General features: G+C 48.0%; 1 protein-coding gene across 9 annotated transcripts in view; it reads right to left on the bottom strand.

Moving 5' to 3' along the window:
• Positions 1-326: 326 nt before the first annotated feature.
• The window catches only part of kif26ab (kinesin family member 26Ab), a 61,149-nt gene continuing 33,720 nt past the window's right edge, over positions 327-27,755 (bottom strand). For 7 of the 9 annotated variants that reach the window (XM_040199760.2, XM_040199761.2, XM_040199762.2 and 4 more), the window contains 12 exons: positions 15,700-15,883; positions 12,821-13,033; positions 11,839-11,932; positions 10,980-11,242; positions 9,985-10,168; positions 9,102-9,261; positions 8,622-8,784; positions 4,541-7,772; positions 3,800-3,993; positions 2,849-2,872; positions 2,449-2,599; positions 327-2,338 (listed from right to left, as the gene is read on the bottom strand). In XM_040199760.2, coding sequence (XP_040055694.2) covers positions 2,157-2,338; positions 2,449-2,599; positions 2,849-2,872; positions 3,800-3,993; positions 4,541-7,772; positions 8,622-8,784; positions 9,102-9,261; positions 9,985-10,168; positions 10,980-11,242; positions 11,839-11,932; positions 12,821-13,033; positions 15,700-15,883 — 5,044 coding nt within the window. In that variant the 3' untranslated portion in view covers positions 327-2,156. Of the gene's footprint in view, positions 2,339-2,448; positions 2,600-2,848; positions 2,873-3,799; positions 3,994-4,540; positions 7,773-8,621; positions 8,785-9,101; positions 9,262-9,984; positions 10,169-10,979; positions 11,243-11,838; positions 11,933-12,820; positions 13,034-15,699; positions 15,884-17,749; positions 19,212-27,755 lie in introns of those variants that run through there. The other 2 variants (XM_040199764.2, XM_078089915.1) reach the window with 2 other exon arrangements.

Raw genomic sequence — 27,755 nt, 5'->3', positions numbered from 1 at the left:
ACCTTTTTGTAGGGAAGGTGTGGCCTTATGACATGTTTCATTGTACAGCGTTGGCACACAGGTGTTTTCAATGCTGGCTGGTCAGACCTCTGCTCAGCTACGTTGCTATGTGCGTATTTCAAACATTAAATTTAGTTTCTTATGTCACAGATGTGTACGCAACTTTTATTGAAAGAAATGGCATGTGATCGCCTGCTGAGAGTGATTTACAGTGACAAAAATAAAGTAAATTTACTGAGAAGATTGTAGAAAGAAAAATAGTTTGTGCCTTTTTTCTTTGCAATGGTGTGAATGTAGAATATGTGCAGCAGGAAAAGACATTCAACTCTGATTCATCAGTAAGAAGGAACATTTTATTCACAGGTACTGTAAAAGTAAAACACAAGCTGCCGTATCGTACATTTATACACAGGGTTTGAAAATCCTATACAAAAACAAAGATATCCGAAAATATGGGTTTTGATATGAAATATGACCTCACATATAATCATTTCTTGAAAAAAAGGTCTTGGTTTGGTAAAAGTTATTTCATTTATGAGCTAAACCCCACGTTGGAAAGTGAAAAATTGAAGTTATTGTAAAAAATTAGAATGGTAAAAATGGAGTAGAAATAATTCTTCAAAAATGATTAAAAAACCTCATGCAGCATCTTCAGAGAAGCCCTGAGAGAGTACATCTTAGTAAAAGAAAGAAAACAAAGTCATATTTGTAACAGATATAGAAATCAAACACACTAAAATACAACAAAGCCAGTTATTTTACTAAACAATCCTTTTCATGATCTTCTTCTTTCTCTCCGCGTCAGCATGTTCTGGCAGCTACAAAGAGCTGATGTCTTGATTGATTCTCCTAAACCATGTCACGATCATTTGATATTAGTCAACGCATCATTTAACAAGAAACTAGCATTTACGGAGTCCGAGCTTTGTCGATTTGCCTACGAAAGAAAATGGAAAAAATAAACCAGGGGACGAAAGAGGCCAAACTGCGTTGCTGCCCTCAAGTCAGCATCGAGGTTCTTACAGTAGTCGCAGTAAATGTATTGGAATGCATAGAGCCGAGGCTTGGTAGCACTTGAAAAAGTGTTGTTCAACTGTGTTCGACTTGTGCTATTTCATCTGTTTGTCTTTGTTCAACAGGGCGTAGGTAGCACCCAGTCCATTTGGAGAGAAATTTGGCTCATTGATGAGAACTGCTATCGGCGTAATCAGTCATCATCCAATTCCCACAAGCTATCGGAAACCGGGAGGGTTTATTCTCTCAGGGTCGCTGGACCACATGCCGGATTGAGGCAGCTGACTGAGTCCATCGCCGTCCATCACAGTGGCCCTCTGATTGATATGTTTTGGCGTAATCTCTCATTTTTAGTGAGAAAAAAACACAGGCTCGGACGGCTTGAATAAGCCTTCCGTCTCCCAACAAAACTGCCGCTCTACCTTTGTGCATCCACCGAGACACCATTTCGATCAAGGCAACCGGGAGGGAAAAACATTCACTCGGCCGTGCTGGCTTTCACAAGCCAGCTGGCAGGCGATGAGTGACAACAGCAAATGCAGTCCTTGATGAGATAACATAGTCCAGTTTGAAAATCTAGAAAACTACAGAACCAGAGAGTTAAAATAAGGCGCAAGAGGCTGAATGATGGATAAAATGCGGACTGAGGTCTGAAAAAAGAGAAAAGGCAAAGTCCGGGAGCGCAATAACATTAGCTTATTGCTTTTTCTTTTTCTTCTTTCCCTTTAAAGGATATTTGTACACACCACATAATCATATAAATACACTATACAATGCAATATAAAATATTTTTTTTTAAAAGCAAGATTTTCAGGGTTCGCAAAGGTACGCTTAGGATACCCGCACCGTATGAAAAGAATGCTGTGTCAAAACAAAACAATACAAAAGGCACTTCCAGGTGTTGTTCATTGACTCTTGAGTAAGTGATGGCCACGGCATTGCTGCTCACGTTTAATTCCTCTGCCATTAAGACACGTCCTGAACAACGAGGCACTGTAGTCGGGTGCTTCATGTTTTCATGCAAAGATCCACTCACATCTCATCTCATGTCACTTGTTGTTCCTCTATAGACTTCTCCGCTACATTTGATCATCCTTCTGTTGTCTCACTTTCTCATTTCGCCACCTCGACTTTCTTTGCCCTCAGACTTCGACTTCCCGCAGTCCCTCCTGGGTGCCAGATTTCGGCATGCTGATGTCAAAGCAGGTCACCATCATGACACGGGACTTGCATAGATTGACACAGAACTCCAGTTCCTCTGTGGCCTGTGCCAAGGCCTCCAGGTACTCTGGAGACTCTTTATCCAAATTCTGGTCCACTTCAACTGTTAAAAAAAAAAACACAGGTAAAAATTAATGTTAAATGTTTTGCATTCAATGTTTTTTAGCGATTAAATAATGAATAACAGTAAATGAAAATGTAGCAGTCACTCACACTCTCCCATCCACTTGCTGGGGTCCATCATCAGTCGGGCTTTGGTGTCATCAAGCTCCTCCAGCAACACCTCATACTTTGCACTCAGTTCTCTCACTTGCTGTTGCCTTCTCTCCAACAGCTTCAACTTACTGTTAAAATACAGCAGCCCCTGAGAGAAATGGAGAGATTTAATTAGTGCCACCTCAAACGTTCAGTCGACTAAAGTTACTGAAAGGATGGAGTCAAAGAGTCAAAACTGGCCCAAAAATCAATTAATACTTATTTGAAGTTGAAGGAGCCGAATTATAGGCAGGATGTAAAAAAAAGTTTTCTAAATTGTGGGTCGGAATAATGAACACGGTAATGTAACTACCGTAATACAGCTTATGTTGCAACCCCCCCCCTAATGTTAACTCACCGTGTCCACATCCTGGAATGGTTGCTGAAAACAGGAATGGGGGAAACAGATCGAACAGGTTAGCATGTTAAACAACACAGACTTTGAACACAATGAATAGCGAGACTGAATCTCAATATATACAGATACTGTAGACACAAGCTACTGGAGCACATGCACAAGACTCCAATGCTAATTTGCAAACAGCAAAAATCAATTTCTCCATCGAGGCAGGGATGGCTGGTAGAGAAAAATCTAAGATCATTTTGTCCTAATTGAAAGTAAATCAAAGCGCCGCGTAGCTGATTTAATATCGTCTCTCAGCAAATCCCTGTCTGGCAGCGGCAAACTTGTGGGAGCAGTTAATGATCCACAGAAGAAGATTCAGCTATAAAAAGCCATCAGGCGTCCAGTGATCAGCGCAGTGAGCTGATTTGGGCTGGTGCTGGGCTGGGCCTGCATTCATCACACATGCTATGAGTGGTCTTCTCACATCGTCTTTTTTTTTCATTTTACTCCCCACACACATCGCCATCGTCAGCAGTAAGCCGAGTCATCACTCATTCCTAAACCAATTAACCCTAGTCAGTAATTGCCTTCTGAACTCTTGGCATTCCTTAGGAACGCTGCCAAAATACCAAGCTCTGGGAGTCTGAACGCAGACATTTAAACTCCGGGATTTGCCTCTGAGCTGACTGAAGGTCAGACGTCTGAGACATGGCATTACTGTCTTGTTCTTTAAAAAGAAACTGGGAAGAAGTGAGATAAGACATTCCCACAACCCAAGTCAGTTTGACACATCTTTTAGTGTACATGGCATCAATGTCACACATGCAAAATATGGCTGAGGCTTAGCAAGGAGATTTAAGGAGACCTTGACAAACAAAACATGAACCAGAATATTATCTGGTACAGTTCAACAAGCGGTTCCACCATGTCTACATGGTGAGTCAGGAGTGACCGTCTGCTCACCTCTGTGGTTTCCTCCAGACGCCGTCTCTGGAGTCGCTCCACATCGTCGATCTCATACACCTTGATCTCAAAAGGCTCCTTTAGGGGCCCTGACATAGGAGGCAAGTCCACCCACTGGCCGGCTGTGGCCGCCTTCTTACCCAGGGAGGAGGAGTCTGGCAGGGGTGCCGGGATGAGCCGCCTCCTCTGGAAGCCTACACAGTCAGATAGGCACCGGTTGAGTTAGTGACACACACAATAGTTGCATGCACAGTTGTGGTGATTGCATATTAATGAGGGTTTGACGGGTTGCTATTCTGTACATTCACAGCCCGCTAGGTCAAAAGGTTGGTGTATATATACGTATATACGGGGCTACAACTAAACTGAAACAGGCCAGTGCTGTTCGTGTTCAATTGATCTTATTTCATCACACGGTTCAAAGTCATCTTGCTGGAAATATTCACTATAATTTCCCCATATACAGTATGTATGAATAATGTATTCTGCTGATTCAGGAGGAGCGAAAATCCAATGAAACACCCATCCGAATAGATTCAAAGAGTTAGAACCCCTATAAGGCTAATTTCCTCTGAGAAGGCCTTTAATAATGGCTGCTCTTGCATTGTGTGTAGCTTCACAGGCAATCACTGTTTGAGACATCTCACATACAATACACTGCTCCTGTACATATCAGTATGATATGTGTGAATATTGCCTCCATTGAAGTGTAAAACCCCAGAAAACCAGTTTGTTTCTCACCATTTGCTCTCTTCTTGGGATACTTGCAGCTCCTTGTTCTGCCCGAAGAAGACATGCCGCTCTCGCTCATGGAATCGTGGGCCGACGAAGCGCTGCCTGTGGCTTCGCTGTCACGGATCATGCTTTCATATCCGCTGCTGCCGCCGCTGTGGTAGAACAGGGCTGTGCGGCCCATAGCCGGGGGCAGCTCCCCGCTCAACACACTGCTGTTGTCGCTACCGTGGCCGCTGCTGTAACGCTGCGGCCGCCTGGGTGCTGTTATTTTGCTGTACGGAGAAGGCAGCATGGCTACGGGCGATTTGTCATCACTCACATTCACACCGCTGTCATTCCCGCTGTCCGAATCTCCCGAACCTCTCACGTGTTTGCCTGATAGGTTCCCCGTCGCCAGTTCGCTCACGCGGCTGTTGGCGGCCTTCAGGGCCTGCTTTGTGCCCATGATGGTTCCCCGGCCAGGCTTACTGCCGACCGCGGCGGTGGTTCGAGTGGCTGATGTCCGTCCTGACGGTGGCAGGTTGGCGTTGGTATTTCTGGTCACGGGAGTGGCCAAAGATTTGGTGGAGGAGCTTAGGCCCTTGGAGTTGTTGACTGAGAGTGAGCGTGCCTTACTGCCGCTGACCGCTCCTAACGCTCTGGGACTAACAGCAGCTTTTGCTTGACCAGGTTTGCTCATACTTCCCCCACTCGGGGATGATGGGCAGGTAGCTATAGGGGAGCTGGATGAATTGGGAATACCAAATCTCGGAATGGTCCTGCTGGATTTGCCACTACTGCTCCCCAGACTGGCCCCACTATTCTCCCTACTAAGCGCAGGTCTGGAACCCGATAAGGACAGACTTTCCAGGGACATTTGACTTCCGTAATGCTGCCCAGCTTCTCCTCTCGGCCCTCTGGCCTTGAGGCTGGAGGTAACTTTGGCTGTGAGGCTGGAGGTTTTGAAACTGGTTGAATCCGCTCTGTGCCGTACCTCAAGCTCATCCTCTGAAACAGCTGCCCTTGCCCCAAAAGCCCTTCCTGCTTCCCCATATGCTGACTTTAAGGCACTTTGGGGCAGCAGGATCTTAGTCTTTTGGTCAAGACTGGACTTTCGCACTGGAGGAGGTGGAGGTGAAGTGCAACCAGGTTTAGGGAGATTGCTCGTTTTCTGCGAGTTATCCTTGTTGTTTTTCCCCAGAGAGGAGTATTTAAGGCTTGTGGCAGATGCAGTAATATCTCGGCTTCCCTTGTAGTCTGTGGAGGAATGGATGACGGGCACTGTTCCCAGGGTGGTGGCGCCTCGTCTCAGCTGGGGCATTTTGCTTGGTGGATTCTTACTGGCTGATTTCTCACAGCCATCGACCACCCTCTGGGATGAGGTAGACCCCTGCACCTTGGGTGGGCGAGGTACACTGTTGCTGTTGTTGGATGCCTTGCTGGAAGGGATACCGCTGGGGGGATTTCGGAGAAATTTGCTGGTGCTGCTTGAGTCAGAGAACATAGGCTCGGTGTGCTTGTCAACACGCTGCCAAGGGTCCTGCTGCTTAGCCTCTTGCCTTGGTGGCTCTCTACTGCTGCTGCTACTGCTACTACTATGGGAGATGGATGAGGTAGGTTTAATCTTCCTGGGAAGACTGGAGTGGACTATGGAGGGGCCCTGTGGAAGTTGAGAGGAGCTAAGTGAGTGAGCTTTAGTTATTTTGGTCAATCTGAGGCAGCCTTTGGCTGATTCTGGAGATGCAGGGCACTTTGTCAAGGATAGTTTGCTTGACGCGGCACTATCGCTGTCTAATTCGGAAAAACTAAATCCACTGTCATTTAGGGAGTTCTTGGCACCTCTTGGTGAAGACACACAATGGAGCATATCCAGGGAGTCAAAGTAAAAGGCAGCCTCTGGTCCCATGTGTTTGCCCTGTGGAAGGAAAACGTCGGCCGAATGAGCCCCTTCACTCTCCAAGGTGCAGACGCTAACCTCACTCAACCAAGAGCTGATGGATGAACCCCTGCTGTCCACACACTCCATTGCCCCTTCCTGGGGGGGAGTGACCACTGCAATGTTCACCTCTGAGCCTCCCACAGCCAACGTGTAGGCGTCGAATTCGTCATTAATGCTGCTGATGATGCTGACGGGTCGGGAACCAGACGCCAGGGCCTGAAGGGAGCAGTCACTGTTAAAACTGATAATGCTGGAGGGCCGACCATTATCTACAATACCGCCTATGGATAGCTCCTCCACCACAGTGAACACAAGCTCATCCTCTCCATTCAGCTCCACAGGCTGCTGCAAGGTCACCGTGGCTCTAAGGATGTCACGATCCAGACATCTTTCCCTCAAGGTAGATCGCACCTGGCACACCTCCACCGGAGCTCTGAGCAGAGGGGAAGTGTAGGGATCCCTCCTTTTCACAGCCTGGTGGCTCATGCCTACAGGAGGCATTCTGGTGCTAGATCTTTCTTCATTGCCAGTGTTTTCCTTGCTGGGTTCTCTGTGCTCTGAAGGTGGTGGGGCTGGCTTGGGCAAAGCTTTCTTGTTGAAGTACACCTTCTCCCGCACCACAGGCTCAGCATTAGGCCCCGAGTCAGCCGCTAGTTTGTTGGTGCTAACTCTGCTTTCTGAGACCAAGACCTTCTCTCCGTCAGCGCTGGTCCTGTCCGATGGTATGCATTGCGCTTTGGCATCGCCGGGTTTAGATGTAGTGGTTGGAGTGGTTGAAGTCGGTTGTGTGGCAACAGATTTCGGGGATTGTTTGGGGGAGATACTCTCTTCGGTGTGAGAAATATTAGCTGAAGTCTTTGGTGAAACGGAGCCTGGGTTCTCCTTAGATACATCGGCCTTGGGGCTAGCCTGGCCTCGCTTGACCTCTCCAACAAAGGCCGTGGGTTCTTCACTGCCATCAATACACTCCAATCTCTCCTGGAGCTCAGCGAATGTGTTGCATTTGAAGAACTGGTCTCTGTCCATGCGGCCCTCTTTTGTAGGCTTCTTTCTGTTCAGGGAGGGGATGATTGGAACGAAGGCGGGTGGACCTTCATTGTCACTAAGCTCCCTGTCCGAGATCGCAGTTCCCCCGGGGCCCACATAAATGACAGTGTCACAAGATTGTTCACTACTGGATGAGTAGTCCGGGTCACTGAGCACGCAGGGCAGATCTGGGTCCAGGGCCACCGTACGAGGGTGGAACGGCCTGAGGTGGGGTGGCCGGCGGATCCTCCCTTCCTCACAGGAACTTTCACCTCCAGATGAACTGGATGCATACTGAGAAGCAGAGTTCAAGCAGATGAGAAGTCTTTTTGTGTTTCAAAAAAAAAAAAAATCTCATTAAGTGATGACAGTAATGTGATCCAATCTAATACTATTAATGTGACAATCTTTTTATTTATTATCCTTATAATAGTAGTTTAATTTCTAAATTGTTTCATTGTATAATCCATCGTATGGCAAATATTAATTCCTGTAACATAACCTGTCAATATTCATCTAAAGGTTAAAAGTTCACATCAATAGTCACACAGAAATAAATGTCAATAATACAAATTGCTGTATGTGGTCTGCATTATAATAATGCCTTGGACCAATACTGAATAAATACATGCTGTCATTCCACCTAATGATGTGGAGCATATATTTCTCTAATCCGAAGGAATGCATGTCACAGTTCTTTGAGCAGCGGTATTGATTACACGATAATATGTTGCAGAGCCGAGAAAAACTAGCTCTGAGTTACTGCACTAATAATCCTTCATTTACAGAAGCGTTCACACATTCATTTGCTTAATAGCTCCAGAACTACAAGAGGAAAAAAGATTTAGGGACTTGAGTCATGGCATGAAATATGATGAATACAATCAGTTGCACATTCACATTAGAAATGTAATTGCTGTAATAGCAACACTTAAATACAATGTTTAAATTAACAATTACTTTGCATATATAAACAATGAACTACATTAAATGGTGAACAGTTGTTGTATGAATATCCATTTCAGTTGCTAAATGTCTCCTTGTGGAGTAAGACTGTAGCACTGGATAATCATTATTTAAAAGTTCATTACTGCACATCTTTAACCATATTCATCAGCGCTAATCAGTTTATTGGTGTTGTACCTTAGATTTCTTCTTTCTCATCCGGTGGATGCGGGATGCCAACTGGATCGTGTTGAGTGAGTCAGCGTAGTTGGCGGGGGAATCAGAGATGTGGGAGATCATGGTGGTTCTACAGTTGATGTTGCCAAGGGACTCCCTCAACAACATGGTCAGTTTGCTGTCCCTACATGGTGAATTTACATTGTTTTTAGCAAACAACACAGTAGTATTTTTCGAAAAGCACAATAAAGAGATTACTGACATGATTCAAGGAAGAGCCATTTGGAATTCTCAGAGCTGACAAGTCATTAATCTTTTCATACCTGTGTAACTGTAATATAATATTGTGCAACACCAGTAAAAGCCATTATACTAAGCTGAATAAACTGTCACACAGAAAAACTGTGAGCCTTCCGACACATGCGGCAACTTGTCTGAAACCACTCATAGATACAACTTCACCAGCTGAAACACAGCAAAACGAATGCTGTGTTTTCTTACCTGTAAGGTACATGCTTCGCTCCATTCGCCAAAGCCATGATGACATTTCCCAGCGCATTTAGAGAAAGACACAAGCCTCCCCCTCCGTCTCTGCTTTTACTCAGGACCTTTTCACAGCTCCCCAGGTCGATGAGGTGTAGCCTGCTCCGTCCACCTGACACTGTGCCAACAACAGAAGAAGAACCAGGTGAGCGCCGCCCGGACACTCCCTCTCTGAAGCCAGTTCCTCATGCACAGTGCTCCGGTGACAGGAATGGCCCAGCACAGCTCAGCTCTGACAAGACGGTTGATGTCATTGATTTAGTTGTGGGTAAGATTCCCATACTGTAATCCAAATTGCAGCCCGACCGATAAACGTCCACCAGGAATCAAACACATTACCCTTCTACTCACTTGAAATAGGGAATTGGTTGTCAATGTAAAAAAACAACAACACAGGGCTTCACATTGTTGTGTGGGGAACTGATGTAATTGCATCTGCAGCAGCAAACATTAAACAAGCAAGGCTTGAAATCTTCATTCACACTTAATCAAAGCACAATACCTGCATACAAACCCGTTTCTGTCTAGTAGAGACCAAAACCAATCAATTTATAAACACAGCAAATGAGGAACATATTAATGTTGCATTCAGACTGATCATATATGTCTCTACCATCTAACTGATTAATGATTAGTGAAAAGGTGTGAAAGGTAAGTCACCTTTGAATAGCTAAATCTAGGGAAGTTTATGCCAAATCTAACTCATTTTTAACACACATGTTGGAAGATTTGTGTTGGAAACCTGAACAACAACCAATGAAATGTACGGCATAAATGCGACGTATCAACTTGTTGGAACAGTGTTACGGAGTTCAAGATCAAGTAAACGAATGGTACTGACTTCCTCCCTTGCCGCTCTTCTCCATGCGGTACTGGTAGATGTGAAGCGTGAACAGCATGTGGGAGTTGCGGCGCTCCTCCTCCTCCACATCGGGTCTGCTGGTGCTGCGTGCGGCGATGGCAGCGTCCAGGAAGAGGGCGGCTTTCTCAGCCGTCGGGGCACGCAGCTCGCTCTGATTCTGAAGCTGTGGGGGGGGACGAGACAGAGAACGGGGTCAGAATGAGCACAGGAGAGACTGCATAGGGCTTGAGCACGAGGACAGATGTGGAATAGGCTACAGGAGAAGAGGGGGAGGACAGGAGAGCCAGTTAATTGGACCCCGGCAAACATTTCGTGCCTATTAGATTGAGTCTCGGGGGCGATTAGAACAGCAGATATGCACACAGAGGGAGGAGGATTAGGAGAGGTAATGGTTGAGCGGGAGGCAGGGGCCACTTCCCTCATTGATGAGATGAAGGTTGTGGTGAGATACAGAAAGAGGGGAGTGGAAAGAGAAGAGAAGATCGAAAGAAGGCAGGCCACACGTGGCTGTTGAGAAGAGGAGCGAGACGGCGCTTCACACAATTGCACAGCCTTTGAAGTCGGGAGTCTATACATCTCCCCCCCCAAAAAAAACCACATCTGAAAGCAACACCTGTGATTGCCTTCAAACCTACAGTGTTCCACCCTCCCCTACTGTGCTGGAGAGGGCTAGTGCTAACACACGGGTAATAGATGCTGATGGAGGCTGACAGGAGAGTCAATACAAAGGTAAGAAGAAAGCCATCCATACCGCAGATAGGCTCGGTAGAAACAAAAGTAGGGATTTAAGAGGCGGGTAGGATGGAGCGAGGCGGACTGGGAAAACACACAAATTCAAGCAATTTCGGGGGAGGAAGAGGTAGATCATAGCCAGAAAAAGATCAATACTCGGGCAGACTGAGACTTTTTAACCTCCCGAGAGAATGAAAGGATCACTGAACAAAGAAAGAGTAGAGAGGTTGAACGCTTCTCACCTGAGTGCCACAGATGGGATCTTCTCTCAGGTGGATGCCGGGGGACTGGCCCTCCTGCAGGCTGCCGGTTGACACCTCGGACAGCAAGTCCTGCAGCTCCTCGTCTTTCCCAAAGATTTCCACGGCGGACACTCGGACGGAGAAGCGCGTGCCCGTCTTCTCTTTGCGCTCGTTGATGAGCTTGAATAGCCAGGAAATGGCACAGGGCACAATGCCGAGGCTCTGGGTGGAGCTGTCTTTGCCAATCATGGTGTATGTCTTGCCTGGGGACGTGTGAAAGAGAGAGGGGGGGATGGAAATGGAAATATCGCCTCGTATGTGAAAGCCAGCCACACTCACTATTTGCTCAAACCGAAATGACTTCTTTCATCAAGCTGTCTGAAGTGGGCAGGAAGTTGACAAATAGACACCAACAGCGGATATACTGTGAGGGTAACTGTTTTTAACAGCTGCGGATGAAATAAATTAATAGTAGCTGGTGTGTGGCTTATGTCCAGGATCCAGTACATGCAAAATAAAAAATAAAAAAACAGAAGCCAGAAGCAGTAATTCTGTGGAATTATACCTGCTGGAAACAGCAGCACGAGCAGAGCCCTTCGGCCTAAGAGCCCAGACCAATTACTAAGATTTTAATTACAGACTGAGCCCTGAAGCCTGGATGCAGCACTTCGCCCCCTCCCGCCCCCCCTCTCCACAGAACTCACCACCCATCCTTTCCCTTCGCTCTCCCATTCCTTGACTCACCCCAGTGCACCACTAAGCCAATTGTGGACATCAAGTGCTGCCAACAAAGAGCAATGAGAATTTTATCCAGCTAACAAAGGCTCTTGTCTAATCTCTTGCCAGTGGAGGAGCTTACCGAGCTTCACTTGGCCGAAGCAGAAGATGCAGCCGTCTGCACCGTTCACCACCGACTGGATGACCTCGGCTACCGTCCCTGAGCACACCTCAGCCTGTGGAAAAACACGCAGAGACAAGCCCCCCCTAAGAAATAACATCAAACGGGCACAGAACAATGAATCCGAAACAATATACTATAAACTAAATTGTTATTTGGCATTAGTTACACCCAAATCGCATTAAGGGTTCCAGTATTTTCCATCGCTCAAGGGTCTGCGTGTGTGTTTGTTTATATATGTGCTGCAACGCGTGGCTCATTTTTGCAATCTGTTTCAGCATGGATCCTCTGGGGCCGGGGCTCCCGCAGCAGAGGCCCCTTCCCATTCGTCACATTGCAAACAAGGCTTCCAACAGCAGAACAGCTTGCTGTTCCCACTAGCAGTGCTGTCCCAGCAGCGCAATCTAGCAGCTTGGCCTCAGCTCCGCAGCAGCAGCTTAGTTAAGAAAATACTTGCTCCTGGAACCTGGTTTGGTGGAACATCTCACTGCACAACGGGGAAATGCATAAAATACTTGGCCGCTGATTTTTGGGGGGGGATATATATAGACGCAATTGCTCCATTTAAAGGATTATAGTGTGAGACCAAGCGGCGGAAAGAGCGAAACCGGTAAACATGTATCTGACCTTTGTCTTTGATCTCGGTGGGTGTGGCTGCTGTGGGCTGCAGAGGGCTGAGGTTACATATAGCTGTTCTACAAAAGGCGAGGTTAGACGTAACTGCGGTGGATTCAAATCATTCCCCAGAAGGCTTAAAAGACCCAGCTGTTCGGCCCACACTGGTAAGAATGCCCTCTGACCCGAGACAGGCATTTTTTGTCTAAGCCCCTGGCCACACCCTGCCAGCATGAAGACATCCATTTGTCCTTGAGAGGTTCAACTCCCGCCTGACACTTAAAACACACACACACACACGTTGCACACACACATGTCCCCTGCTTACTTGTGAGGCATCCTGGGTAAAAACAGCATCGAAGGCAAATATCTTTGGGACGGCCACAGTGGCGGACCTCCTGTGCCCTGAACCGGAGTGTGGGCTGGATGCTGGGTCGTAGAGGGTCAGCTGCTTCTTCCTGCTGTCCACTTTCAAGAAGGACTGTGACTCTGAGGAGTCCGCGGTCTCCAGAGATGGACAGATACGCATCATCACTTTCACCTAAACCACAGAGTGGGAGACAGAGATAAAACAAGACAAAAGTTGTAAACACGAAAAATGTGTTTTCTGAAGTTGGGGTTCAACACATAGAAGGAAGAAAATTGCAGGCTCAGCTTAATATGTTTTACTTATAACCCTATATAAGGTAGCCTATAACCAGGGGCAGGGGGCTTGGTGGCCCCCAGGAGCACTGGCCCCTCTTGCCCAGTTCGTAGGAAGACAGGTTTATAGGTATCCAAACAGAGCATGGCTCGGCATTGTGCATTAACATCACATCCACCACGTCAGAGGTGATGGACATTGACAGTTGCCATGGAAACGCGCGCTCTCTCACATTGACTGGTGTTCCTGATGGGTCAACACATTGCCTAATGGTGTCAGTGAAAGGCAGCAAGGTGCGTATTGAAAGTCACAGCAGAAAATGGTGGAAATTAATGGGTGTGAGGCGTCACGCTGGGGGATTATCCCTCCAGCGGGATTGTTTTTCTGGAGAAGGAGCTGGTCCTCAGCATGGGAGTGCAGGAGCATATGTCCCCCCCTCTCCCCTCCTCTTATTCCACCTACTCACGCTTTCTCCTTCTCCTTTCCCTCGCCTCTATTGCCCAGAAAATGGCAGATCCACATAAAGAGTCTCGAGGCCTACCCTGTTGCATTCTGGGGCTTGACATTCATAAAGTGACATTGCATTCTTAATGCATTCAACAAGTCACAGAGCAGCTCACCATGCTCGCATGTTAGCTCCAAAAAGGATGCCGGCTTACACACGACAGTGGTAATTCGGCCCCGCTCTGACAAGCCCACTCGTGTCGAACGTCATTGCCATGGTAACAGAAGTGAGGTCATTCTCCCAGTTGTGTATAGTGGCAACTCTTACAAACAATAGAATTTATATTTCACCATTTCCTCCCTCCACCACGCTGTGTGTGTGTGTGTGGTCGTGCGCGTGCATGTCAGACTGTATGACACCTCATTTTACAATCACCTCTTTTTGTGATTGACGGCTAAAAGTTGGTTTACAATCTGATGGTCGGAAATGCACCTCTGCTATATCTCCAAAGTCAAGTGACAAACATATCTGTGACTGACAGGAGAAATAAACAGCTCTCGGGATATGAATAGCAGGCTTCGGAGTCCCTGTCAACGCCCTGAGTGTTTAGTGTTACGCCTAACATTATAGCAACTGCACAGATTCTATATCCTGCAGTGTATGTGATAGGAAACTCGACCCTGAGCCCTTTCAAAGCTTCCTGAAAAAGCACCCATGATGCATTTCAGGCATTGAAATGACAACCCTATAATGTAGCTCACACTCCTTTTCCCTTTTTGAAAGAGAACTGTTTCACCCAGCCTGGGACTCTCCATCTTCTTCACGCCTACACAAAAGGCTCATTCTTCCCACGACTAGAATATAAACATTGCTACAGACCGAGGCTCCGGAATTCTGAAACAATGTCACTGGAAATCCCTTTTTGTCAATGAGCAAATTCATCTTGCATTCTGCAGGCAAAGTGCAAACTGTCTTTGTGCTCCACGGGGGGGCTGTTATCGTGACTGACGTGTGCATATGTTGAGTAAATTACTTTTGCCGTGACATTTAAACCGGACTCCCACACATGACTACTGAGTGTCTGTCTACAAGGCAGAGGCTACCAAGCGAGCTAATGTCTCAGTTTTATTTATCTTGGCAGGGATCAGACACTGGAGGCCACAGAGGATTGGCTACAGTATTTTCACACCTCGGACTCCGGTGCTAATGGCCCTGTTTCCCTGTCCCTTGATCCCCCACAAAATCCATTAGTGGGGTTTGGCATTCCTCCATCCACTCAACTGTCTGTGCGTGAAAGAACTGTGTCTAGGTCAAAAGTTGAAAAGTGGAAGTGTCCCTCATTCGGTTGCTGCAAACAAGACATTCACCAAATATGAATATGAAACAGAAGCGGGAACATTGATTTGCTTTACAATCAGAGAACATGAAAATCTGGCCTGATTGGCTTGAAACAATGTCATAAATCTTGATTTCCCCTTTCAGACCAGCTTCACAGACGTATAGCATACCTCCGGTCTGGGCTTGTTAATAACAGGTTGGGTTTTTTTTAAGGAGATTTCCCATATGTGGCAAAATCTCGACCGTCTGGATACCTGGCAACAGGGGCGAGCATTTCCTCTCCAGGTGGGATCTAATCTTGTTAGGGGACTTCTTCTGCTTTAGAAGCACAGGACGCCAGCTCAGACAAACAATGCCCAATAAACCACAAAGGAAGAGCGCTGTGTTTACACAGCTTTGTTTAATGACTGTCCTATTGCTGCCAGTCTGACTTTCATCATCGCGCACCGTACCTAACATGGAATTAGGAATCCCGCTGTTCGACGTGACGGCAGATTCGTGGATTATAGCATTGCTGTCTTTCTGCATTCACACAGAGCCACGCTGGTTCCACAATTTGCATGAATTCATGACATTCCAGGAGGCTTATCTGACTTCATCTGCACGGACCGGACCAGACGGCACGCAGCCTGCGGACCAGCGTGTCGCCACCCTGCATTCCCCCTCTCCTTCTGTGGAACGGGGGTTTTTGTGTGTGTCTGTGTGGTTGGGTGTGTGGTTGTGTAGGGGAGACTTAAATCAGAAATTTGGCTTTTGAGCACACCGATGCGGGTCTTCTCACCTTTCCCATCCCTGGGTTCTCTTTCACTTTGGACACAGCTCGTAGCAGGCATGGCGGGGCCGGGGGCGGCGAAACCTGCAAGATGCCGCTGAAGTTGGTGGGGTAAATGGAGGGCTCCTGTGGGTGGAGCAGTGAGGGCTGGTGCTTCTTCCGCTTAGAGGACAGATTCAGCTTCTGAGCTGCCCTGGAGAAGAGAAAAAACAAGAGAAAACTCCTTTAGCTTGAAGCTAAAGTTAATAAAAGAAAAACACTATTCCATACAGTTGATAATAGGTAAATCATTTTTTTCCTCATGTGATGTTTTCTTTCAGTATGGTACCCAACCAAGAGCTTTTGTTAGGGGGAGATGGAAAGCCTTTAGAAATCCCCCGCTGAAACTCTAACATAAAGGTCAACAAGATCCATTTATTTCCCCTAAAGAAAACAAAGTCAGCAGGAGAACTATGCGGTGCCACTACTCCTGACCATTAGATGCCAGACCAACTGGGTTTTTTTCTTACAACTCCCCAGCCAAGAAAAATAACGCCGCAGTCCTCCACTTCAACTGAAGCAGGGCAGAGTGCTCCTATACTTTCTGAAACATAAACTGGAAAATCCATAAGATAAAGGATCACTTGGCAACTCTCTCTGCCTGTGAGGGATCAAACATCTGCCGTCACAGTACACTCAGGCCTTCATCTTGATCAAACCCAAAACAATTGTTATAGACGTGACAGGCGAAGACTGCTGACGCGCTGCCCTCCGGGATACAGTCATGACCATCCCTAAAAATGAGCAATTAGCAGTGTTCACCCGTGGTTCCAGTCAAATCCGAAAGCAGGTACTGTTGGGCGTTTTGATCATTTGAATTAGACAATAGACTGGATGACACAAGCATTTGAGTGGCAGGTTCGTAAACCCAACCGTCTACTCTACTGGAAACACTACCTGAGCAGTTCTGCTGTGCTGCCATCTCACAGAACCCTCAACTGTAACTGAAACCTGCTTCTTGACAGTCGTGTAATTAAAATCTACTGCCAACCTTTCCCCTTGTCTCAAAAAGTCGGTGCCAGCGAGACAGGTATTGGTCCCGGGGCCAACTGACTCCTGCACATGAGTTTAGACTGCTGGACCTCAAAGGACAGCAGCAATATCTCTGCACAGCCTGCAGGAAATCAGGCCAGACTTAGAGTGGTTCCAGGTATGGCATCGCATTGGATCAGCTAACACCATTCCTTCACTGGAAATTCAAGGTCAGGGAGTAAAGTAATACTCCAAGGGAATTCAAATGCACTCAAATGGTTTTCACCCATGCAGTCCAATTTCAGAGCACTGCAGGAAAGACAAAGACGCCGTTGTCAACGTGTAGCTAGGACTGTCAGAGGGAATGAGAAAAAAAAAAATTGTGTGGAGTGCGAGATTAAAAGATGAGAAATCTGCAGAGCTGGGGAATTTTCAGGAGAAGCAGGAGAAGTAGAGCATGCGAAAGAGCGGAAAAGGGCAGAACCGCGTGTGTCCCGGCGAGCAGCAGTCTCCTAATGGGCCAGCATGAGCTCATTAGTCCTGCTCTGGGCTCCACCGGACAGGACTGGGTGGGCTGCTGCCAAAAACACAAACCCCCTTCCCCTTCCCTCTCGCTGTACCCCAGAATGACAACCGCGCCCCCCCCCCCCCCCCACCCCCCCTCCCTGCCTCTCCCCTCAACCCCTCTCCACTGATCGCCCCCCTGCAGCGGCAGCCCAAGAGCACAATCAGGGAACACACTGCCGGCTGATGGAATAATTATTGCATCCAAGAGGGCTACAGGAGAAGGCTCTCCCCAGGGAGCTGCCTGTGTGATAGCATGCGAGACGGATCGTGTGACTAGGGAAAAAAAAGGAGATGGAATAGATGAATGTGAGATGGAGAGAAAGGGGAAACTACACCAGGGTACACGTGGCTGTGCGTGTGCGTGCGCGTGTGTTTGTATGCGTGGGCACGGGCAGGTGAGTGTGTGTATGCGCATTCATGAAATGCATCCACAAACATTCATTCAGGACAAATGTGTCCCCCGTCTCTCCGTCCCTCTCACCTCATTCTGTCTCTTCTCCCTTTCAGCGAAGAGATGAATCAAGCATGAATCGGGAAAAGAGAGGCTGCTGTCCTGCTACTGATTTATAATTGCCTTGACCAGTGAGGAGCGCTCACTACCCAAAGCTGAGCCGGTAACCTTGAGGTTCAATTTATGCCGCACAATGACGACTACGGCGTGTGTTCTTCAATGGAAGGTGAGAAAGAAAAAAAAAAAGGATGCTATTGCTGCATTTTTCTCTCTCTCGCTACAACAGGGGAATTAATTGCTTGTCACTTTCTCTCTCTGTCTCTCTCTCCCTCTTTCTTCTCATCTTCTCGTTGCTTTGCCCAACTACACGACCAGTCAATGGAAAATACGCGTTGAGGAGGGGCTCTGATTTCTTTGCCCACAACAGCTTGTCCACCTGTTCACTCCCAATCTCCGCGCTAATGAGGCTGTTTCCGTAATGAACTCCGTTGATCAGTTACCACAGTCATTTTACGTTAGCACACGGTATTCACACGCTGAGCGAGTGCTACACGCGCGACAGACCGAACCACAGGTTTCTTTGAACATGCACCGGTGAAGAAAATGCTGCAATGGTGTACTTACAGCTCTTTCCAATCCATTATCTGGTTTATGCCTCTAGTCAAAAAACGGACAACTGATAAAGTTCAACTTTGCGGTCCATGTCTGCGTAGTCAATGTTCTCCATTAGTTGCACATTGGATACGCCGGCACAGTGGCCCGAGACCGGAACGAGGCGGGGCTGCTCCCTGGTCGGGGCACGAGGGTCCTCTTTGCGACGATCGCAATCATCGAGGTTCCACTTGATTTCACAGAGGTTTGTCAGGAGCTGGGGGCGGCGGAGGGAGAGCCTGGAGGAGGAGGCGTGGGCATCATAGTCAAGTAAATTCAACAAGCGCCAGGTGGGGGGGTGGACGGGATGAGTACCCTGCAGGAGGTTCACAGTGGGCTGTGCAGGTGGTCCAGAGAGCTTTGGAGGAGGACGTGAGGAGAAGGTCGGGATGAGAAAGAGCAACTCCTCTTTTCCTACGCCCCTAAAGAACCTCCAACTCTCCCCATGCCTCTTCCGCCGCGTTAAAGTTCATGTAAAAACCCGGCAAAAAGCTCACTCTCCAACTTTCCACTCCCTCTTTCACGTCCGATTCTGCGTTCATCCCACAGGCGGCATGGCTGCCTCTCGTTTGGTAAATCCACTCCGCTTCGTCGGCCGTGAGTGGCTGCAGGTCCTGATGCCCGGGTCCTTCCCAGCGTCTCTGCAACTTGAAGGCAAGAGGAGGGGCAGAAGATCGGCACGCTTGGCTGAGCTGAAAGATTTCCTTGGGTGGCTGAGAATGAGGAGAATTCCTACTCCTGTTCCGCCTCTCGGTCCTTCTACTGCTATCGGAGAAATGCTGGCAGCTGTCCTGCTGTGTGTGTGTGTGTGTGTCTCTCTCTCTCTCCCCCTGCCGCCCTCCTCTCTCTCTCTCTCTCCTCTCTCACACACACACCCTCCTCTCTCCCTGCCGCCCTCCTCTCTCTCCCTTTCTTTCCTCAGCCCAGCCCCTTTTCCCTCCGATTGCCAGACGAGGTGTCAGCGCTCGATTGCTGGCTGCTCGCGGCGCAATTTGTGAGTATTCTCTTTCTCTCTATACCCACACACACACACACACACACACACAGTCTCACACAAACCCTAACACACACGCATGCCCCCCCACCACACGTCACATGAATTCTTAATGCATACAGGAGCCTTCTCTTCTTTTAGGGTCCCACACTTCAAACAGATTTAGTTAGTATGCCTACAGTGCATGCACGAGCACAGTGGTGTGTATGTGTGTCTGTGCGGCTAGTGAGTTTACGCTTGCACATTTGTATTTTGTTGAGGGAGGGAATTAGCCAGATGAATGGAAGTGTTATTAATCACGGGGAGTGGCACACAGATAAGGATGAATATACTTAAGAGCAGAAAGATGGATCGCCTGAATGAGCGATGCTCTGATTCAATTGGAAACGCTGAGAGAGATTAAAAGAGTGAGAGCAAGGGAGAGAGAGGGAGGGAGGGAGGGAGAGAGAGAGAGGACAAACAATGAACAGATGACATCTTCGAAAGACAGATGTATGCTGGCTGGTGAGAGAGTGCAGTCAGTCAATGGTCAAGGGTAAAAAGGGGAATGAAAGCGTGTGAGTGGGCGAGCGCCGGGGTGAGAGTACCCTGTATTCCCTGGGCTGCCAATTTACCAGTAAGCCCTCTCAGCCCCCCGACCAGCCAGCCTGGTTTGAAAGGCTGCTGCTTTGGCTGCAGAGTGCCTACTACAACATATCGGCAGACAGAGTGGGTGTGAGACTCGCCAGATGAAAGTGCGTTCAACACAAACCCACAGCAAGCGCTCTCCGCCTCTCTCCCTCTGACACAGTGCCCCTCGTATGAACTCTGACGGGGTTTTTTATTTTTTATAAAACGAAAGAAATAAAACTGGCCACTGCCTACCTGTTCAGAGAGCACAGTGCTGTAGTAACGGCGCTGTTGATGTATCACATAACCTTTATCTCCCTCCCTGGCACAGCACGCTTACCTCTGGTTTTCTGCAGTGTGTCCAAATGAATTCGCCTGAGGTGGACTTATTTTAAAGACCAAGAGGCGTCTCCTGAAGCTTTGGCTGGTGCTACCTTCCCGCTGCATGCCTTATGAACCACGACCAGCGACCGTCGATGATTAGGGGACAATACTAATGTGGACATTGGTCACACTGACAGTGCAACCAGTCATTATTCTCACGCTCATCGCTACCCTTATTGTGAAGGGTTATATATCTAAATGAGGTAATATATGGAGCAGCCACAGTTGGAGGTGTCCTCATCGCCTTTCAGTTCCATCACTGTCTCCTTCTGAACAAACCTCAGGGACAGATAATGGTTTGTAATGTGTATATATAGATTAGCCAAAGGAAGACAGATGTAAAATCAAGGATTGTTTGGAATAAAAGGTCTCCTGGTGCCTTTGTGTAAGAAAGGACATCTAGTTTCCATCCTTGCCTCTGAAGGGAGTGACAGTGAGTGAGGAGGAAAGGAGGTCAATGACTGGAGAACAGGCGCAGTTAGCCTCAGCCTCGTTGCTTCAGACGCTTCACTTTGGCCCGCTGTCAATAATCGCCCCGGCCCTCTTTTCAAGCTTTGTCAAATTAACAAGAGAAATTCCTTTTCCCCGGAGAATCATCCGCTGGCGCATCCATTTGCTTGTTTGTGCGCATTTGTCTTTGTTCTCCTGGCCGGTTGAACAGCTCTTTAGGTCTCCACTTTCGGGGGCTAATTATCACGTTTGCCGCATTTACCATCCTTGACATTTTCTTTCTGTGATTCTCTGGTGGGGGTTTTTCTGCAGACAAGATAAGGCTACTCTGACCATTCACGCAAGGATCAGATCAGACTGCTGTGAATCTGCTTCTCACTGCTGCTGATTAGCAGGTGGGCATAGCTCTCCATGAACAGAGATTTGAATAGTTGCCTCCAGCCGGGCTCCACACCATGCAACCATGATGACTCCAGCACAATGAGCCCGGCCGGCACGCTGCTGGAGACGTTGAGAATCGACCACTGCCTCGGTAGTAGAGGCATTTGTGAGATTTTCAGAGTAGTAGCCACGTGGTACAGTGCTGGAGACACTGGCAAGTCCAAAACGCCATATCAGCATATGGTTCCAGATTGATTGGGCTGGATGTGTGCAGGTCAATCAGGTGAAGAGTTCTGTTTTTGAGTCATATAATAATCAATGGGAAACCTCCCCAGAGCTAAAATCAGTACACACTGTCTTATTGATGAGCTGCCCTTGACACGATCAAACAGCCCTGTGCCCCAAAGGTGTGAGGGGGGGTAACATAAATCTAACACCTGAGCTAACCCAGACTTAATTCAGTAAAAGACTAATGTTCAGCCTAACCCCAGTGCAGCAACACATTTCTGCATGATTCGCTAAATTTGGTTTGGATTAAGACAAATCTGTATCTCGGCGCTGGCCTCCCTGGCTGCAGTCCGAGTTCCCCCCCCCCCCTCCCAACCCCCCCGCAGCCTGACCCCGCCGCAGCTCAGCTCCAGCGGTGATTAAACACCAATGACATCATCCTGTGAACACACACAGACACACGTGGCGCACAGACGAGGGAAAATGATGTCATGCTTTGCCAGCCAGCACTGGCAGCGAGAAGGCCCACCCAGACTTAGATTTACCAGCGAGGACAGGATGGCGATCATTAAGAATCAGACGAACGCTTCATCGCCATGAAGCACTTTATCTGAAAAAATGCGTCAGTAAAGTTTGCTGTGAGTGTCAGTAACCCCCCCAGATTTATGAGCATTCTAGTATAAATATATGCATTGCCCTCGGCACTAAAAGCTCAAGAGGTCACACAGGGTGGGCTCTTAAAATAACCAAGAGATATGCGGCTCCTGGTTACCTGAGACGGCTTCAGGCACATGGGGACAATAACAAGAGGCACAGGCTGTTGAATGCATGACGATGTGATCCGAGGGTCCTGCGTGGCGCTGGGGTTTAGTCTGGTAATGAGCCTGTCTCCTCTCTAAAGTTCCCCTGCAATCAACCTGCCATAAACATACATTTTTTCTCACTGCCTCCTTCATCCCAAATCACTCAAAACAAAGGTGCCTGGGGCTAAAACGTCCTGAATACAGTGTTTGATCTTGGAATGTGGTACAACAAATGTTAATTGATGCAGAAATGTGTAATTTTACTTCAAAAAAAAGGAAAAAGCTCCCACCTGGAGATACAGACACATTCCCCCGCAGTGCGGTGTTGTTATCTTATCATTCCGATTCTAATCCCCCAAAACCCAGATCTTTCCAGTCAGTTTGAAAAATGTGTTTCCTCTCTCCTTCGGCAGCCCAGGATAAATTAAAATGGAAGAGAGCAGAGAGCCAACAGGCTTATCTGGCTGTCAGTTGAATCTTATCAATCAAACTGTGAAGCTTTCAAAGTGACTGCCAGCCCGTTTCCTGCCGGTGTAAATAGTGGTCTGAAGGCAGCCCGGTTTACACAAACAGCCTTCTGCAGGAAGAGGCCGAAGACCTACAGGCTACAGATTTATAATCTTTCTATCAAGCCCTCAGAAATAGATAAACTGATCCCCGCCAAGCCACACAGCTATGAATGTGCCGACCAGTTAAGCTGAGCAATATCTGGATACTGGGCAGCACCCGAAACCCATTGGACCAAGGCCCTTTTAGAAAATCTCTTTGTTCCTACAAGGTGTCCGACAGGCTTTTGTCCCCGCGCAGTGTCTGGCCTTGGACAAAGAATACTAAATGGGGCATCATTTGCTGTGCCGACTGCTGAAAGCCCAAGGCTGCACGCACATCTTCACCAGACCAACACCCGGCCAATTAGGTAAGGCCAAATGCATTCATGTAACGTCTGAAAGTACGAGGGGTTGTCATAGAAAAGAACCCCCCCCCCCCTCTCACCCTCCCCACCAAAAATGTACGTTGCCTCATGCAACTGAGTTTTCATATTGGTGTTCCAATGCAAAGAGCCCTTCTGTAAGAGCAAAGAGCTCCTAAATAAGATCCTAAACTCTACCTGGTATCTGCACACATGTTTTGTCACGGTCTCCTCAGAACTCTCCTGAAACGGCGCGTGGACTGAGGTGGAAAACGAGGGATTAGGTCGTCCTCTGGAGAATTGCTTGAATAACGGGGCACCGTTTGAAAAACAGGGGACGAAAGAAAGGCGGCGCAAGTAGAGAAGAAAGCGGTGCGGAGGCGTTGGGGAAAAATAGCAATTAGAGATCACTGAGACGGAATAGGGGGAAGGAATCTCCAAATACAAGCAGGAAGAGGAAGGAGGAAGAGGGACAGGGTGAAAAGAGGGCTGGGACACCAGGGTGTGCAGCCAAGTCCTCTCTTCGATCAGTGGGCCTGGCTCTGTGCCAGTGAGGAGAAATCATTTTCTCCCTGAAAAGGAAACAGGAGGAACGATCGTTGGGGCTGTGCCACAGCCAGCTTGGAATTGCTTCATTCCCAAAGATGGGAATCCCCAGTCGGCCAGGAATAAATGGAACAGTTGGCGCCACAATGTGAAAAAAACACTCATCAATATTCAAAAAAGGCTTGGTTTTGCTCCGACGCTATGGCTGAGGAATCAACAGTGGATTTAAGCACCGGCTTGTACCAACACAGGTAAAAGCATCTTTATGTGAATTTGTTAAGCAGAAGTCTTATCATCTCTGCCTTTGGATATTGGATAAACAAGACGAGGCTCGTGCCAACGGATTTCCAAAGGACTGGGCGGACACGGTGCTCCGCGTCTGTGCCAAGGTCAAATCCCCCGAGGATGAAGGATGGAATATCTTTGTGTATGTCAAACCCTCCTTGTGGTAACACTGACATCCGGTGTCTTCTGTGTGTTATGCTCTGCCTATAAAGCACAGCTCAGTCACACCCCCACCAATCCCCACACAGAAAAGGCTACAGAGCCAAGTTAGGCACTTAAGAACAGGCAAATCATTAAGAGTAAAAATCCGGAACTCTAATTTGATTGACAGTTCTTGTTATTGTTATTTCTAGAATTCAGGTTCACATCCAGCTCAAACATTGGGCAATGGAGAGGGGATCAAAGCGCGTTGCATTACATACACACTCAGCGTGATTCGGCAGTCAATGAGGTGAAGTTTAAGGCCCCCGAGAGGAAACAATTGGAGATACCTGCATTAAGAGGTACCTGCAAGGGCCTCGGAGGAAAACCTTTGCATGCAAGGGCCTTCAAGAGAACTGCAGCCTTGGATGCGAGCGGGTAAAGAGCAAAGCAACTACGTAAAAATTGGTTCACGCAGCAAAATAAAAGTCTTAAAAAAAAGAAAAAAATCAATTTTCAGCTGATGGGTGACAGATGATAATGAAGACATGTGCTCCCCTGCTCTGCAGACTGCAGCCTCCCCACCCCTAACCCCGCTGACAGAGATTAACAGCTGCTTTCATCTCCTCCAGTGCATTTTTCGCTCTGCTCCTCCGACACTGCTTCAGGTATCCTGCTCCGCGTCTCTCCAAGGCTGCAGCAACTGGAATAACTTCACACTCGCAATACAAATGTTGAACTCCGATTCACCCGGCATCCCACCCACGTCTCGCCTTGAAAACCTCGGGAAGGATGTTCTACCCTGCAGAAAGGGACTGCTGGCATTGAGTCAGCTACGTTACGTTACTGAACAGCAGACATATTTGTTATACAAGAGACAAATGAGGACTATTAGTGACATGAAATGCCTCCCTGATCAAATATAGTGCCCCCTTTAGATTAACACATAACAACCTATCAGAATTCAGGATAATTTAGGAGAATGATGAGTCTGGGAGGGACAGACACAGAGAGGAAGAAAGCCAGCTCCCCACGTCTTCTTCATTACTCACTTTCTGCCACGGTAAGACACCTAGCGATTATTTATTTGCACTTCTCCGCACAGAGGCTATCACAACAAACAGGCCCGCAGGCTGCTGAGAACATTTGGGAGTGATTAATCAGGGGGCCGTTCAGAGCCAGAACGCAGGGGGAGGGGAGTTCTAACACGTGTTTCTTAATCTTTCATCTATATTCAAGTCAATGGGCAAGCTAACGAAAACTAGAGGGCGTCCAAGTCAGGTGAAAGGAGCTGCGCGGTCAGAGAGATGACCACGATAGCGAGCTCTGGGAATAAACGATGGAGTGGCATGTCCTGAGGTCGAAGGAAAACACAATTATTTGGATCAATAAACACATCACGGATGTACTAAGAAATGGGGAATGCGGATCTAACCGCGAGCGAGAATGCGTCCCCGAGAACAGCCACTAAGACGTTAGTGGCTACAGCCGCATTATTCAAGTTAAGCAGTTTATCCCGTATCACACACTCATAAAGTCAACCACAGTCATAACACACGGCAACGCTGGCTGGGCCGCATGGAGAGTACGGGGATAATGGGATTTCTAGCACACTGCAGCTGGCTCTCACGTGCTGGGTCGTGAACCGATTACAGGCTATAATCCCCTCCGTTTAAGATTTAAGTTGTGCATGAGCAAGGCAGGATCAGAAAGCCAGAGGAGGATCATTCATGCTCGCCGCTTTAGGTTTGATATGGTGCACTTTTGCACGTGCAAAGAAGAGTTTGAGGGCATGAAGGCCTACACAATAACTCTTAATCTTTACTAATTCTCCAGTCAGAAGCGCATTGTGGTCTAAATATAATGGGGAATGTGTACCAGAAGCTCCATTATGTTCCCCCGGTGTCTTAATATGGATCATTATGTATTTATTGCACCTGTCAAAAGTTAAGCGAGAGGTTACTTCTTTTTTTTTATATATGTGTGCAGGTCATGAACTCAACAGTATGTTTCTGCAGCCTCATCAGTACAATAACGTCTTTTTTCAATCCCCCGCAGTTGTCATTTGGCTTTCAAAGCCTAAGCACCAGAGCAACCTCTTGATGGAGATAAAGAAGAAAGGTTTCAGCGATTGTGGCTGATGAGGTAATCGTTAAACCACCTGTCCTAACCACGGCCTCATCCTCAGCGGTAATGAGATCCGATCCTTCCCATTGGCAAACAGAAAGGTAACACGCACGTCTGAAAATATTAAGCGTAGCGTTTGGGGAAATCAACCCTACAGCCAGCTATTAGTTATTCATGTGGAGTAGAAGGCCGTGATGGTGGTGAGCAGCGAGGAGCAGCGCCGCTCGAGAGGCCCCACCAGGAGCCATCTTTGTTTCTCTGGATTGTTGAGACATGAAGGCAGCTCCTGGGAGTAGCGGCCACGGGGTCTATTATGCATTTGCACACAATGGGTCATAAAACTCCTCAACGCGTATTCCCCGCCATCAGCCGCTGCCGTCGCCTCTTTCGTATCCCACAACACTCTCCCACTGTGTCTCAACCACAATGCCGGAGTTGACTACAATTGTAATGGCAAAGGAAATAGACCCAGACTGCATTTGCATGACACCTTTCACCGGGGGACACTAAAGAGGTTTAGATGGCATCCTTCTGCCCCCACGGGCCTGACTCGTAAATACCCATTAACAGAACGGGGGGGGTTGTGGAGCGGGATTAACCAAACACTAATGTGCTGATCCTGGGGGCCCCGTGGGCAACTATCGGGGCCGTTATCCAGAAATGCCCGACGTGGGAAGGCAAACAGAGCAGGAAGTGGATTTAATACCGAGGGCGTGACTTCTCCTGCCCACGTTCGACTTGTCGCACACGACCTGGCCTTTGTGAACCTCCTCACCGACATTCGGAGAGACAAAGGCGGCGCTGTGTTGGGTGAGAGGTCCGCGCTTCACATCCTCTCGTTTCTGTACTCGTGAAAGGAATCTGCCAGGAGTGCGTCCCCCCCCCTCCCAGTGCCCCACAGGGCTTAGTACACGTGGACCTCGGGGTGAATGCACAAGCTGGAGTCAGCGCTTCATCTCTTTGTTTGTCGCCCCCTCCCTCCCCCCCCGTAGGCTATATGAGTGGGCCAGACAGACTTCCTGACTCAGGGATTTATTTGGGGAGGGGGGGGAACAGGGAAAAGGCCACAGAGGTCATCCCTCACGCAGGCTGAGACAAACGCTCTTGCTTTTCCTTCCCTCTATCACTGGAGCGGTTTGCCATTCATGGTGACAGGCACAAGTGATTCCGCGCTGACTGCCGCAGCAGCGCCCAACACCCTTGTGCTGGAGGGGCACAGCGCTCTCACGCCGTGATATCGTGTCCTGGGGAGGAGACACGCACCCAAAAAGACACGTGGGAATGTGCCAAACGGATAAGGCTACTTCGTCTTTGCAGAAAAAGATCTGGTGGAGAATTTCTCATGCAATATTCAGTGTTTGTCGACATAAGACATTACGTTAATGTAAGAGTGACTCAGGCTGTCTGGACGTGTTCTTTCCTGAAACAATGCCCGATACAATACAGATTAAATCTCTATCGCTACATCACCGAATAGTGATGTTTGTTACGCAACAATTCTGGAGGATCATGAGTCAGATGGAGGAT

The sequence above is a fragment of the Gasterosteus aculeatus genome, chromosome 15 (assembly GCF_964276395.1).
Source record: "Gasterosteus aculeatus chromosome 15, fGasAcu3.hap1.1, whole genome shotgun sequence".
In the NCBI taxonomy this organism is placed as follows: domain Eukaryota; kingdom Metazoa; phylum Chordata; class Actinopteri; order Perciformes; family Gasterosteidae; genus Gasterosteus; species Gasterosteus aculeatus.
This window is presented reverse-complemented; position numbering and strand designations above follow the sequence as displayed.